Source organism: Lytechinus pictus, chromosome 3 (assembly GCF_037042905.1).
Source record: "Lytechinus pictus isolate F3 Inbred chromosome 3, Lp3.0, whole genome shotgun sequence".
In the NCBI taxonomy this organism is placed as follows: Eukaryota; Metazoa; Echinodermata; class Echinoidea; order Temnopleuroida; family Toxopneustidae; genus Lytechinus; species Lytechinus pictus.
Window position 1 is genome coordinate 8,204,221 of NC_087247.1, and position 16,443 is coordinate 8,220,663.

The 16,443-nt window shown below is 37.3% G+C and overlaps 2 protein-coding genes across 5 annotated transcripts in view; one reads left to right on the forward strand and one right to left on the reverse strand.

The window, feature by feature from the left end:
- The window catches only part of LOC129255949 (constitutive coactivator of PPAR-gamma-like protein 1 homolog), a 49,968-nt gene extending 38,811 nt beyond the window's left edge, over positions 1 to 11,157 (forward strand). The window contains exons 12-16 of the mRNA XM_064097932.1: positions 1,200 to 1,406; positions 2,147 to 2,333; positions 2,881 to 2,974; positions 3,637 to 3,778; positions 4,359 to 11,157. Of these exons, the coding sequence (XP_063954002.1) occupies positions 1,200 to 1,406; positions 2,147 to 2,333; positions 2,881 to 2,974; positions 3,637 to 3,778; positions 4,359 to 4,811 (1,083 nt within the window). The 3' untranslated portion in view covers positions 4,812 to 11,157. The remainder of the gene's footprint in view (positions 1 to 1,199; positions 1,407 to 2,146; positions 2,334 to 2,880; positions 2,975 to 3,636; positions 3,779 to 4,358) is intronic.
- A 328-nt stretch (positions 11,158 to 11,485) lies between these two features.
- Positions 11,486 to 16,443, reverse strand: part of LOC129255948 (uncharacterized) — a 63,438-nt gene continuing 58,480 nt past the window's right edge. For 3 of the 4 annotated variants that reach the window (XM_064096282.1, XM_064096283.1, XM_064096281.1), the window contains 2 exons: positions 16,178 to 16,287; positions 11,486 to 13,970 (listed from right to left, as the gene is read on the reverse strand). In XM_064096282.1, the coding sequence (XP_063952352.1) occupies positions 13,364 to 13,970; positions 16,178 to 16,287 (717 nt within the window). In that variant the 3' untranslated portion in view covers positions 11,486 to 13,363. The remainder of the gene's footprint in view (positions 13,971 to 16,177; positions 16,288 to 16,443) is intronic. The other variant, XR_010292892.1, reaches the window with a different exon arrangement.

Genomic DNA, 16,443 nt, shown 5'->3' on the forward strand with positions numbered 1-16,443 from the left:
GTAATGAATTAGTTTATTTTTCTTTTAACCCTAAACAGGCCGGGGGGTTGAATCAACCCCCCCTCAACATTTTCTGCGATCATTCCGCCACGCAAATTTTTTTGACTGCGCCACTCGCAGAGTTTATACTTTTAAGTCTCGCGCATCTTTTGAGACCAAATTTATGATGGCCGGGTACGCGGTTCCGAAATTACGCAACATTTTGTAAGTGCATGTCAGACCAAAAATTGTTCCAAAACATGATTTTGTGTACAAAGTCAATACAAATTGAGTTTTCTCATCTTATTCATAAAGATATGAAATCAATTGATGTTAGCTGAAATCAATTGATTTTAGCATAATTATGCTTCAAAAAGGTTGTGCAATAAATCTGGTGAAAAAAACAAAGAAAAACAAAAGGTTGAAAAACAAAGAAATACATAAAACAATAAAATACATAAGAAATTGATTTCCAAAGCGATGTTTTTTTCAATTGCAATTGTAAAGAATGCTACAAAGAATATTTTTACCTAAAATTAGCATTCTAGGAGCTTTATTTAGTGAATTAGAGCAAAAAGTATGATTTATGCATAAATTATTTTATTTATTATTTTGGAAAATTTTACCATACAGCCTCGTAGATTACATCGCACACTACCAGCGTGCAAATTTTTGCGGCGCTCGCAGGAACGACGGCCGAGATCTCAGGGGGGGGTTCCCGGCCATAGAACAGCCAAAAAAGCCCGGCCTAGTTAGGGTTAAAATGGCTCTTGTGCATTTTATCCTACAAATATAGTGATTTTATGATTCAGCTCTTTGGAAGTAGTTAGAAAACATTCAGATATGGTCAAGCATTTGATTAAAATATTGTAATTAAAACCACAAAATCATCCAATATTAATGGTGATATTCGCTCATGGGACATCTACCAAACCTAGAAGTTTTCAATTCATCATATAATGAAAAAAAAAAAAAGTATCGGCAAATTAAAGCACGAAAAAAAATTTAAAGGCCAATTATCCTCAAACTTTGATCATTAAATTATACAGGGTAGAAAATTCATGTCATAATGTTGACACTGCTAATGTTTTTAATTGCATAATGCAGGCGAGAACGCCAGAGGCATTTCACTTATTCAAAGTGAAATGCCCTCCCCCCTAGATATGCCCCCGCTTCTAGTAATTAATTGCCTTTATTTCCAATCCTTCATTCTTAAACAGGTACCAAACATCACAGCCCGTGGAGTCCAGCTAGCTGCTCTGTTCATGCGTGGTGTTGAGACGGCCATCTTTGCCAACGACGCGTGTGGTGCCCCCATTCCCTGGGATCTGTGCTGCCCGTGGCTCTATTTCGATGGCAAGCTGTTCCAGTATAAGCTTCACAAGGCAATGACGTGTGGTAGCCTCAAAGAACTCTGTGATGGAAAGGTAAGATTTATTCCTGTCTTGGTCCAGACTAGTCATTTGTACTTTGTAACACCATTTTTCGTTGGCACTTCTAGTCGTTCGTAAAGGTCCTGTCAGACTTTTCTGACAGCTTTGGGAAACACCCACTGGTGGTATACTTTTATACGCCCATCCTAAACGGGACGTATTATGGTATCGCGCTCGTCTGTCCGTTAACTTTTACTTGTAAAAGCGATAGCTTCAGTTTAGCTTAACCTAGGCTCATATAATTTGGTGTGTATGATACTAGCGTGGATCCCAGGAAGCCTATTGATTTTGAGGTCAAAAGGTCAAGGTCACCTTTTGATTGGGGATTTGATTGGTGGGGATTTTTTACCTGATTGCTAAGAAAGCATGAATGCTTGTAAGCAAGCAACCAGAGGACCGACGGCTTAAGGTCCTCTCCTAGGGACCTGGTAATGAGGATTAATGCCTTACCAAAGGGCACAACGCACCAAGTGGGAATCGAACCCGGGTCACCGGAATACGAATCCCCCGCTCTACCGACTGAGCTATCGCGCCTCCCTTCCACTTTTCTTGCCTACTCTATTTTCCATGTTACAGGTGGGCGTATTATGTGCTCGCCTTAGCGGCACTCTTGTTTTTAAATGTCTGTACGTTTCCCAGATCTTCAACTATGTTCTTGCACTTATCCTGCACTAAATGAGTCACCTCATATACTTGTATATTGATCTCTTCATCGCTCTTCTGTTTCTTTTCAGATGGACCAAGTTGGTAAGGTAGAGCGTATGAAGCAGGTGATCCTTGAAGGCGTGATGCTCAACTTCAGACATCCCATGATTCCTCAGATGGGCCCCCCTGCAGGACCTCAGTTCCCTGGTCAAGACTTCTATTACATGAGACAGGGTGCACCCATGCATCCCATGCACATGCCTCCCATGGGAAGAAGTAAGTTGGCGCACTGTGACTTTATTTGGACACGTGGGAAGATTACTTTTGATGAATACCTCTCAAAGACAGTACTACCCTTTTCCAAAATTCATGCATGTATGTCTTGTATTTCATTGACTTTTGCAACATTTATCTTGGTCAATCGTAGAGGCTTCTAGTAAACCATGTATTTTGTTTGACATGTTTCGTCCTGAAAAGAGTCACCCAATATTTATGATTCAGCTAGAACATACTTGCTGAATCGATTTGATGGTCCTTTTTCAGTTCCAATCATATGCCCATGGAAGCCTCTAAATTGATTAAGATTGAGAGTGAAGCCTCTACAAAACAGTTAAAGGTTATTAATCTTCGTCTTCCTCTTATCATCCTTGGCATGATAGAATCATTTCTTTCTCATGTTTTGTGGTTGAAAGTATATTGGTGTCTCAACTGCATCAAAGCTGTACTTACCTTAATTGTATTTTCTTGTAGATTTTTGCAATCCCTCAATTTTTTTTTTCATTGCGATATGGTTGTTTCTCCTTTTCCTCCTTGTCCTCATCAGACAAACGTTCTATGAATGCGCGTGGAGGTCAGTTGGAAGTTGCCGGGATGGTGACGTCACAATGGGCTGGTAGTGATGGGTCAAGACCAAGAAGGTATTTATCCATTTTCTCTTCTTTTTTTATTTTCCTCACACGTAATATTCTACTAATTGATAAAAGCGTGGCTCTTGTGTACATTATCTTTCAAAGTTTAGTGACTGTTTGAGAATTTTATTTTTCCTTTTTCCATAGTCGTGGGATTCTATATTAAAGGTCAAGTCCACCCCAGAGAATGAGAAGGTCGATGATGTCCCTCACTCACTATTTCTTTTGTTTGAATTATACAATATTTCATTTTTTACTGAACCATATATTAAACAATGCTAATTCCACATGTTCATGGAGGAAATACCTGTTGTTTCACTTGACAATGAGGAGAAAAATGTAATCAGTCTCCTCATTTGCATACCGACCAGGATGTGAATATAACTGTTTGTGAAATTAAGCGAAACTTTAAAATGTCATATCTTATTTCACATCCGATTTTGATGAAATTTTCAGTGTTATGCTTATTGGATTTTTCTCTTTTTATTCAAATCAACTTTTTGTTGGGGTGGACTTGTCCTTTATATTGAATTGATCTATTGTCATTCTGGTGCATGCTCTCGAGGAAATAGTTGATGACTTGCAAGGGGGAAAGTTTGCCTCTCATGGTCACTGGCACATGTATTGCGAAATGTTTGACCTAACAATCTCTGCCTACTTTGTTTTGCTAGTGGACTGTATATCCCAGGGAACCTTGCCCACCCGAGAGGACCAAGACCAAACCAAAGAATGGGTTGTGGCAATGGAATGGGTCCAGGAATGCACATGAATGCTTATCAAGGACAAGGCCCAAGGATGTGGGGATATCAACAGGTATGTTCTGAGGGGGTTGCTAATAATTGCAACTTTCTGTTGCAGTTATAGAATCGATGGTATAATTTTTAGGTGTAGCAAAACAGGGTAGACCACTGTTTCATGAAGCCGATCAGCAATCACTTGAAACATTTGCAATTAATTTTGAGATATATGAGATTGATTTGTAGATATCAATCAGTTTTATTCCTGGCAGGTGTAGTTGAAATCCAATCTTTGTATTTTATAACAGTCATGGTTAAGCATTTGAATGCAAATTATATGATTTGTCAAGAATTGATTAGCATTGTAGGAAATTCACACATACTATTTTCAAACAGGGCAATCTTATTTAGCACAAGAACAGGTCACCGGTCATGTGTGATACAGGAAAGAACTTGTTCACTTGTGGCATTGAAGATGAATATTCTTTTCACTCATTTGCTTTTAATCTTAAAAGAGGAGAAATGTGCCCCTGGCTTGTATGATCTTCCCTCATCCCTCCTTTACTGTATTTTTTTGACTTGGTGTATGAATCAAAGTCAACAAGAAAGGTTCCGTCGGGAATAATGCTTATATTAAATTTTGTTGGTATTGACAGCAATCTGGAATGGATCAGCAGAGAAGGAACAAGAAGACGAAGAGGAAACCAAAGGAAGGCAAAGAGCGTAGCGGACAATCGGAACCGGGGCGTGGTCGCGGTGTGACCATCGAGCATGACGAACCCCCCGTCGGAGGGGGAAAGAACCAACTGGACGCGGAACAGCTTGGAAACCAAGGAGGTGCGGGCAACTCCGATTCCACCACCAGTTCACCATCCAGCTCCGACGAGGAGGGTCTGATGTACCATCAGGCGCAGCAAGACATCAGTGTTTCACCAGGTAATCAAGGGGACTTTGGTGGCGAGTTCCACATCGAGGCTGCTGACCTTGAAGGTCAAGGTGATCCGGTATCGAGCTACCACGAGGGCGGGTACGACCTCCCCTCCACCACCTCTACCAAGCAAGGTCCATATAACGGTGACAGCGTGGGGCTGGATGATGCGCACCAGTAACCCACCCTTATGAACTCTTTAACTGTGATGATGATGATGACTCAAAGTCAAAAACAAGTATTATTCAATCTTTTTGTATACAAAATCAAACGAAAAAGCCAAAAAAAAAAAATTAATGTTGTACTAACCGCGTAAAAATTCTGAATAGGGCTCCAAGCCATGTACAGAGGTTTATTATGAAATAAACACTTTTTTTGGACAGTATTTGTACAGTATTGTATGTAGAAGGAGGTTTGAATGAGATTCACGCACAAGGCAGCTTGATAGGGATTCTTGAGTGGTGTCCAGGGCTGATCTTCAGCTTTCCTTTCTTTCGTTTTTTATAAATTAATCTTTTCAATTATTTATATTCCTTTTCAACAGTGACATGAATGATGTCCTGTCTGTCTAGTCGAAGCACATCTGCACTTATGGCCATTCTATCCCAACCCGAATTTTGAAGTTCAGCGATGAGATCGTCATCAAACTATCCATGCGTGGGAGTCTTACTGTTGAAATAAGACTTGGAAATAGAAATGAAAATGCTAAGGCCTCCCCCCCCCCCTCGTAATTAAATGCGTATACGATTGACCTGCGAGTGAGATTATCCACACTTTTTATCCTTATCAGTAATGCTGAGAATGGGCTGTGTGATCACCCGAAATCCAATTAGAATAACATTGTGAAAGGTTTTGGTGCGGCGTTTCTCCAATTCAATGTTCCTTCTTGATTTGACGTACAATTGTACTACTCGACATTTTTTTTTGTAGAAAGTAATTACAGTGAGTGTATGTCTTCGATCGGTCTTGTTGACAAATGTGTATTGTTCATATCCCCATTTATGCATTGCTTGTGAGAACAAGATGCAAACTTTGAAAATGACTAGTGGAATTTTGTGTACACCAATCCACCCCCCCCCCCCCTTGAACAGCACATCTTTATTTCTAATGTGTGTTGATGTATGAAAATGGTGACTGCCTTTTATTATTACACCCCCCCCCCCTTCCCTCAAGTCTAGTCAGCATGACGCTAGTTCTGGTACCAGTTCAATTGATTTAACACGGAAGCTAAATGGTACAAAATATTTTTTTATTGCCACAATAGGATATGCTTATGTTGAAGAACCTCTTTATTTTCTTTGTTTGCAGCATGTACAAAACCAGCATTATTATTAGTTTTTTTAATAAACGTGTCTAATGTTGTACAGGACAGTTTTCTCTGATATAATTTGAGCCGACATACATGTTTGAGAATCATTATCTTTCTTTGTCTGTTAAATGATGATGTTGATTTAAGAGAAGATATGGTGTATTGTAATGTTTTTTGTCATTTAAAGTTGACAATTGATATGCTTTTTATTTTTAAATGAGAGAACAGGACAAGATTGAAATTGTAACCATAAATTGTCCCACTGCCGGTATATTTACTAATCGATAGCAAATATCATTGAGCTGTAAAACCATTCTACTGTAGTAGTATACCTTTAACTTAGTTCCTTTCATGACAAGATGAAGAATCATTATGTTGATGTAAGCACTCTATAGTTCCATGTTGTCGACTGGAACTTGTTAATCCCTGCATAAAGTCTATGAGAGTGAAGACAGTACCTTTTGAATACTGGTAGTTACACAACGATGTGTAATCGAATCCAAATCGGTTTTCAAATAGACATAGATATAGTGCCACGAGTGATCGTGATCATTTTATAGAAACATCTGTTCTTTCATTTTAAATAAATATTTTGATATTGTATGGAACCTCCCAATTTTGTAAGATTCCATACTTGATTGATTGTAGAATTGTTTTAAGAAATGTTAGCTTAGTACATTGCATTTATGAATGGCTGGTTAAACAATGAATAAATTATATGGAATACTTTGTGATAAGGTAAGTTGATAAACTGAATAATTATTGTAAGGTTAAACTTATATTGACTAGTTAATTTACTGAAGTCGTATGTTTAAATGATTATCTTATAAATACACTGTACTGCGGAAATATATTATCATTACCACATGTTACTAGGGAAAGTAAATAAGAAATTATCATAAAAAATGCGTAGACAATTCTTAGAGGTTTATTATAAGTTTAACTGATCAGTAGTGATTGTTTTATGGTAGGTATGTTGTCCAAATTATTGTAAAACCCAGAAAGAAAGGCTTCAAAATTCAATTTCATTTTTGTACGCTTTACCAAACCATCGTCATGATGAACAGGAGAGATTAAAAAACGATGTTTTGATTCTAGAAAAAAAAATCATGATTCTATGATTATACTTTGAGGTTTGACCACGAGAGGCAGAACCCAATTCTTGTTGGTTAAAAATTTTTGAATATAGGTTGTAACCATTGTAGGTTAAATTCTTAATCCGTTAAAATCTAATGTTATAGTAGTAGATCCTTGGAATTTCTTACCATTACCATCTTTATTAAAGAATTCAGTATGAAATGTATAGGTGGCCTTCCCTTTGAGGAAACATTATTGATATAAAGGAGCTTTCTCCTAAATTGATACATATACTCTTGTTTGTGCGTAATAGTGGTTACGTGGTCCTGCTATTATGCATATTATGTAGTCTGTCCCTGCACAAGGGAAGAGCAGATATTCATAACAGTTCCGGTGAAGCAATTTACACATACCAAGCGGGAATATTTGTAGGTGATTATCAGAGGAACTGATGCCAAGGCATACAATCCACCACCGTCAAATTGAGATATCAATTTGAAATCGAGGTCGGCTCTTGTGAAGCGGTGGTTTTGTTGTTTTGCCGAGAGAGTTACAGGCTCATTTCGATGAACGTACACCCATGCTTCGGGTCGTCGCGGAAAAGCGGCACCTTTACCCAGATCACGAACATTTCATGGTGCGGTATTCTCTAGAAACCATAGCCTTGAATCCAACCCAGGAGTTTGTGGATGGAGGCTTGGCATACGAGTCATTCCCATGAACACCCATTGACCACTCATCACCATCATCTCTCCCACACTCTACTACTAAAGGCTGAAGAGACAGAGAGATAGATATTTATTGAGCCAGAATTCTGGCTTTGGGGGAAAAAAATATCACAAAATCAGACAATAGAGAGAAGCCCGTAGCTTCTCACCCAGTTACAAACTGGAAACCAAGTTGAACCAATCATATCCTACCTCAACAGCGGTAGGACGCATTGACCACGCCCATTTAATGTGGCTGTATGAAGGGAGTGCCCTCATTGGTCATTGCTATATAACTTTTGTAAATCCGTGGATGAAATTCTGTGACACCTATTTCTTTTATGTATATGTCTTTGTTGGAAAAATAATAAGATACTGCCGTTTGAAGGTGTCCCAGAGATGACTTTGTCACTTTGCACTAGATGTTACAAATAAATGGTGAAACTCATCGTATACTCGAACTTCGGTATGTAACGCATGGGTTGGTCCATTAAAGTGTCACAAAGTTTCCTCCCGCATTGTAAATATGTTGTAATATAAATTTACAATGTAATGATGACTATCCAATTGCTTTTGATTAATTTGTATTTATGTGTTCAAACAATATAAAAAAAATCATTTATGTTTGCTCAGATATGTGTCCCCCAATCATCCAGTTATTTGCTAGGAAAAGAAATGATAAGATGTAAGAATGTAGAGTAGAATAGACTTGTGTAGCAGTGTCATATGTTCGTTGATGCATACCGATGCCATCACCCTCACTGTAAAGTAGTGTATAGATCAATTGTGGACATTTCATTATTTTTGCATCTTAAATATCTCACAGAGCATCCTGGGGACCGTTTCTTTCTCCGACAGTTACCATAGTAACAGTCAGTGGCTGCTTCTTAGCCAATTTAAAAGCAAGGATTTCACTGAAATAGTCAGCACTCACAATTAAGTTATTGCTGACAAATTTCATGAAACACCCCCCAGGAGACCGTAACACAAAGCTTAGCAATGATCGTAGAACAAATTTGCAAAAATCTAGCGTTATGCCTTGTGTTACGGAGCCCTGGACTCTGAAATGTATTTTTGTGGCTATTAGACATTGCCCTTAAACACAATATTAGTACATAGGCAAGGATTTTACCCATTCTGCCTCCCGCAGGTATGTTCAAATAACCATCACAATGATAATTCAGTTTAGTTTGATAGATTTCACAATTAGCGGTGCCACCTTAAATAACATAGGTCATGTTTAAAGATCAACGTTTCCAACCCTACAGCGCCGTCTATATCGAGGCGCACTATTTTCATTACCCCGAGCTGCCTTCCACTGCTCTGTGCATTCAAGGAATTTATCATTAATCTTGTCGGGTACCCATAACCTCAACAATGGGTAAATTTCTTGCTGAAGGAAAACACGCCATGGCTGGGATTCAAACCCCAAAATCCAAAAATTATTCAAATTATCCATCACGTAAATTAAATGAATGACCAATTGTGTCTGTAGAGGGCGCTGTTGATTGTGATTCAGTTTATTAATTAACCTATGATCGTGGCGGGGCTGATAAAATTTTGTATCTCAAAATTTAATATTTTGACGACGGCTCAGAATAACCTAAATTTTAGAGTTATATAACTTGGGTAGCAATCTTTTGTCTTCAGATAATTGAGAATTTAAATATAGCGTTTTCTAAGTTTCCCTAAAAAAATATGAAGTCTTATCAGCCCAGTCATTTCTTTATGTATTTCTGAATTCGTTTCTTTATGTATTTGTGAATTTAAATAGGATTTCAACGTGCAGTGTATAAAGACTGTACTTGTTACAATATCCGAAAGACAGAAATTGTTCCCCTTTTGGTATTAAACGGCAAGTTTGTCAAGAGTGTTTATATAAAGGTCCATATATAAACTCGCAATAAAAATGTTAGTTTTCCAGTTTAGCTTAAAATCTATATTTGTGTATTACTTAGTGCAGAAAAGTTCCATGCATCTTTCGAAATTTTAGCCCAACTTGAAAGATGTTATACACAATGTACCTTGCAGAGATTTAGTTGGTTAGTTCTCGTTTTCCTTTAACAGTCCCAGTATTGTTACGCTTGTAGAAGAGTAGCAGAAATGAAGTTCACTTGTGATGTATCTTGTATATTAGGTAACTTAGTGAAGCTGTTTAAACATTCACGAAAGCAAGTAACAATAATGAATTAATCGCAGTATAGCTCATCCCCACAAAGTGTACTCAAATACCCATGATACTTTTTAATCATTTGATATCCCCATCAACAACACGTGGAAACAGATAAAATGGGGAATGTTATCACTATGTACTTCTGAATATTAATGTGTGGATTGTGAATAGTTTAAACTCATGTAAGAATGATCATATATTTGCTCCTTAGCTCCTGTGTAAACTATATAAAAAACAATGTGTGTTTATAAACGCTATAAACTTTGCTTGCTAGATGTTTTAGATCGTGTGATTTAGTCGTTGGACCCTAAGAACCTTTGTGTAAAGTTAAGCACCACTCAAGAATGGGAAGGTAGGTGTTGCAACAATGAAGTAGGATACCTCCAGAAATGAAGGATTGTAATGGTTTACCTGTCAACCCCAAAAGCCAAGTAAGAACTTTGTTGTTGGAAATTCTAAGAAATTGAAAAATTCATAAACACTACTACAGTAAAGGGGATTGTACATGATCATGTTAGAGATCATATTAACAGAAAATATGACCACCTGGTTTGACAATGCTTGATAGTTACTGAAGGGATTTTTCCAAGGTTGGCAATGAATATTGAATTCCTTTCCTCTCTCTCATGCATATTTTCTTTCTGTTTATCTCTTCTCATTCTGTTCCCAAAGTAACTGTGTGAGCTACATATTGTTACCTTGAATGAACACCAAGTAAATGCTAGTCATGTTAATGTTGGATCCTTGCATTGAAAATAATGTGCACACTCAGTGTTGCGCAATGTAGTATGTGTATGTCACGCATAAAACGTATGACCAAAGTTGAACATTCTTTCTATTGTCTTTAAACAGAGACTAGTCTTGAAAGGATAGAATTTTAATCTGGAACAACCTTGAAATATGTAAAAGTCTATATTGTACTTTGTGATATATGGTCCAAGTACGCATAATTATGTTAATGTAAGCAAAAGTGTATAATTTCAAATCCCAAATACAATGGAAAAGTCTGCTTAAGGGCAGTAGGAAGGAAAGGTCGTCGATTATTCTTGAGCAGAGTCAAAGAAATTGTCATAGTTGTAGGTTTTTATATTGGTGAATCAGTTTTGTAGAACGCCTTTTAATTTACACGCTTAATTTCTGTCCAAACTATTTCCTACAATCTCGCATTGCAGATTTTTTTTTTTCCTCCCTTTTCTTTGTAACTAATTGTAGCATGTGAATGTTGCAAAAATAAAGCTTTGTTTAGAACAAAGTAACACAACTTGTAATTGATTTCTTTACATTGTTTGAAAACTATTATAATATTCAAAAGTGGCTGCCATAGACCCCTTATATTGTGTGCAAGGATACGAATAATGTAAGAAACTAATTCAGGCTCTGACAATTTGGATTTTTTTACTATGAAATGTATTTGGATTTTAGTATTCAAAATGGCCCTAGCTAAAAAGGAAACTAAATTTCAAAAGAAATTATTTTGCTCACTCTTGTGAAAATTAGTTTTCCCCATTCATATTGTACAGTATATAGGGGTGGATGGCGGTTATATTATATATGATTTTTTACACAACAAAGGAAGAACAATCCCTGTATTTAAAAGATTCCACTTTATATCGCAAAACAATCTAAAAGCACAAAAATATAATGCATAATATATAGAAGGGATGCTTTTTGTATACATGACTTCATGTTCAATATTTTCAAATCTCATCTAAACAGCGCCAATTCCACATAATCAGAGTAATTAATTCATTCTTACTTGGGGAATGAAACATTTGGAACAAGAAAGCTTGTGTGAAAACAGAAAAATCAAAGAAACAGATCCTCCCCTTTCGCTTTGATGGACTATAAAATATACTTTTTCTTATAGTAATATGATCATCGCAATATTCAAATGCTCATTACTTTCTCATTATTTGTCTGATTTTTATCAAAATTCATCTGTTTCTTTGATTTTTTCTGTATTCACACAAGCTATCTTGTTCCACCTGGTTTTAAGCTTGTCTTTTTTGGACAATATATTGCAAATATGATCTGTATCTAGATATCAATGTATATGGGTATATATATTAATTGCATATTTGAAATCCTTATATATACAAACACTATGATTTGCCTTCACTAGCACATGTCACACACTGGGTCAGATGCATAAAAAGGAGCAATTGCTTTAACCCTAAAAGGACTGGGCTATTTGAAACATATTTTTTGTGAAAACCATTATTTGCATATTTAAAACCCAATTTCACTTGTAATTTCGTGGAGCTCAATAAATCGCTCTCCTCCTCGACTATCTTATATTCTTTATTTCGGTCGTTTCAAACTATTATTTAATTTCTAGGAATTTTGGTGAAGGTTTTTTTAAATGGTCTGCTTTAGTTTGCACTGGTCAGGTCTTTATTACGCTTTTTAGCTGAATCGTCAAAGAAATACCAGTATTCAGCATGCGGAATCAAAACCTAGCACAAGCATTTGCTAGTTTTTATGCATTTGACCCATTATCTGCAGCAAATCTTCATTTCACAGACAAACAGAAAATTTTGAATGACCTGAAAGAAACATGGCAAGTTATTTCTTGGAAGAACAGTGGTGCATAAAACCAACTTCTTCATGCAAAAAAAGCTGGCATAGAAATTTGCGTAAAAGATCAAAATAAAGATGCATAAACTATCTGTATTTTACAAGGATATTTACAATGTTTACAGCAGAAGAAACAATTGTATGACAGGCAACAGTGCAATTTAGGTGTTGGGTATTACTATAGGTAAACCAGGATTTCTTATACCTCAATGATGTGGAGCTCATCCAGCATCTCACAATTTATTGTGATTAATGAATAAATTTCTGTTTAGAACCATGCATAAATATAAATAATGCATGGTACAAAGCAAATAAAATTTCGCATAAATTTTCTACTAAAAATTTCAAAATTGAAGCTCTACCAGATGGAAGCAAAACAAATAAAGGAGGAGAAGCATTTTTTGTGAATTTTGAAAAATGCGCATAAATTAGGATATTCTACAGAAGTTTTGAATCCCCACCTAGTGCTATCATATAAAGCAAACAGAATTGAAATCGGACTTGAAAATCGCGCTTTCATACGCGCCAATGGCCATATACTGAGGCGCAAAATTTTGTGATGTAGGAATCATTGAAAAAATAACCAACGAACGCTTGCCGCTATTTGGAATAAATGTCTAATGTCTTTTGCATTGGGTTCCAAGAAATTTGAAGGTTTTCTTCAATAACAAATGAAGATAAGCAGCCTATTGTCCTTACCTCGATGATCTTGATTCACTGTATATCCTCTAACCATCATGACATACATCTACTGATACCTATTGAAATACATTACTATTATAATTGTCAATTTCACGACCTTTTTTGGTTCATAAGGATACAAAAACACAGTAAGAAATGCACAGATCCCTGTTTGCCTATTCGCCCTTCGGAGTTGTCTTCTGGTGGAATCACTCTTTTTGGTACGCCAATATTGCACTGTGTATGCATCGAGGGCATGCCCCGGGTAGAGTCTTATCACCTTCCTCTGTATACATGGACTGTAATGCCTTCTGGGTAATGGGGAGGGGAACGGGAAGAGCCTCCATGTCGGTGCCCCACGTCGACATGACCTGCCGCTTCAAATCTTGTCTCTGATAGTGATGTCCGCAAGTGAACACCACACAGTCCAATGACACCTTGCTTCCAACGCCGCCAGGCACCAAGGCTGCAAGATCCTTGCCAGAGAGTCGGATGTAGCTCTGGGACATGACATCCTTTCTCAAGTTGAACAGTATCTCCTGCCAGAGCTTCTCTGCCGGCACGCTGCCGTACGAAGACGAGGCGGCTGCAGCCGCATCCAATCTTAGCTGGTTGGAACTGGTTTGAACCGGAATGAAAGTGGAGAGGACCTGGTCTAGGTTGGCTAACGTGGGCTGACTACTGGAGATGGAAGTTACGACATGGTTGGTGATCTCTAGGCAGAACGAAGAGCTGAAGCAATCTAAGAATGCTGGAGGTATGAGGTAGTCAGCTTCGTCTGGCGATGATTCTTTGTCTCTTGCACCTTGGTCCACACTAGGAAACAGTAAAATTATGAGGAATAGTTTACAGTAGTGGCGTAGTGGTGTATTCCATAAAGTTCTCAAAATATCCCTCTTCAGATATGATTGTCAAAATGTAGTTCACATTTTGAGTGGTGATTATGTATACCTATAAATTAACTCTATAACAAGCTACTTAAATTCCTCTTCATTCATAATAAAATTCAGGTCGTGATTTGTGCTCGCATTCATTGTTAACGCCTCCTATTCATGATTACAAAATGCTTCAAATGCTTCCACGCTCTCATTATTTTCATGAATTCCTAATAACTAAATTGACCCTTTTTCAGAATGGAATATCAACAAGTTTCATCTCGCGCTTAAAAATGTCCTTGTCCCGGTCCTAGGTGAAAATAATAATTAAAAAATTTGTGATACAGTGCTTAAATTGACCCTTTTTTTCAGGTCGGAATATGTTTTCAGCTCGCGCTTCACGCTGGCATTATTGATCTTCATGATTAAGAAAATGTACTGTATAGAGAATTCCCACATTCTAAATTTTCCAATTTCAGATCAGAATATCAATAATTTTCTGAATAGAGTGTCCTGTTTTTAGGTCTAAAATTTCAATTTTCTTCCTCGCGCTTCGCATCAATTGTTAGTTACATACCTATCCCTTTCATGATTACAAAAAGTACTTAGAGTGACAATTTCTTTTTAGGTCGGAATGTCAAAAATTATGCGCTCGCATTAATTGTTGAAATATGTATCGTCTTCATGGGTAACTGCTAAGAGGTCCCTTTTCGATCAGGCCAGAACATTTATTAGAAATTTCTGCTGACGTTCATAATTATCTAGTTACATACGCACTTTGTTCAGGATCACAAACGTTGCCCAAAATGTTCAATTTTCAGGACAGTGACTGTGAGGACTACCCCTTCAAAGAAACAAAAACTTTGAGCGACCCTGTATACTTTTCCATTCTGATATTTGATCTTAAATTTGCAAATTTTCGACTGTATAACCATCATGTTTTTGAAAAACAATATTCACAATTTTATTCATACTACACTTCTGATTATTTGATGAAAGGGTTTATTATCATGTAAATAGGCATATGGCAGGAGATCGTCCAGTGCTCCTTTAAAGCAAATACAATCCAACAGCGTTGTATAGCACCACCTCAAGTCCTTAAATCTGGCCAGGTTGTTAACCCATAATGCAACATTCTAATCAGTTAGGCCCGTATTCTGAAGTCAAACAGGTTTAATTTAATTTAAACTTGGATTGGATTGAAGTATGGATATATGGAAGTAGAGATATAAACTGGCCAGCAAAAGAAAGTACCCACTTCCCCATAGAAATAAACAATTTTGTACACAGGTATGGTGCAATATCCATTAGTAATCACATACCCAACAGGAAGTGATTATCTTTATTACAAAGAAATAAAATGACATGCACAGCATCTTGGTCACTGAATCAAAAGTCACAAAATGTAACAGAATGAGCCGTCCAGGTTTTACACAAAAGTCAATGTCAAAGGATGAAATAAACCAGACACAAACAACAATGTTCAATAATGTGTATGTCCTCCTCGTGCCTGGACACATTCCAGGCATCTCTGACGCATGCTTTGGACAAGTTGTCTGGTGTAGTCCTGGGGAAGTTCTGTCCATTCCTCCTGCAGAGCTTGGATCAATGTTTGCCGATTGCTAGGAGGCTGTTCCCTTGATCTCACCCGTCTGCCAAGTTCATCCCACAGATGCTCAATGGGATTGAGGTCAGGAGAGCATTCTGTTACATTTCTTTGTAATAAAGATAATCACTTCCTGTTGGATTACTAATGGATATTGCACCATACCTGTGTACAAAATTATCTATTTCTATGGGGTGAATTTTTGTGTGCAGCCTTTGAAAGAAGTGGATACTTTCTTTTGCTGGCCAGTTTATTTCAACTAACTCTCAAACCATTCTCAATTGTCTAGGAAGTATTAATAAATAATTTTTCACCATCGGAGGCTCAGGAAAGAGCACAATATACAGAAAATTTTGGACACATGGCTTCGCATAATTTCAGCACGGAGTCAACGTTAAACCTGACTTCAGAACATGGGCCATATAGGCCACTTGTATGATAACACACTAATCCATGACTCGATACACCCATGCCTCAATAGGAGACTGCACACAGATTTGGTCAGTTCACACACACTCCCTCTAAACGACCCTGGGACTCACCTGAATAGTATTGAACTGAGCGGCTGAGCCAGAAGATCTAGATGAGGTAGAAGAAGAGATTCCAATTCGCTGATCGCTAGGTGAGGATGGCGATACCAGTAGTGGAAGATCTGGGGAGAAAATTAAATCATTTCAATAGTCAAAACATATGCTCTTCGCATATATATGCTGAGATAAGTCCTGCAATGCTATATACAATCTTACAACTGATATAAAGGACTACATACTTTTAATTGTATATTAAAAAATTGAATGGAAGATGAATT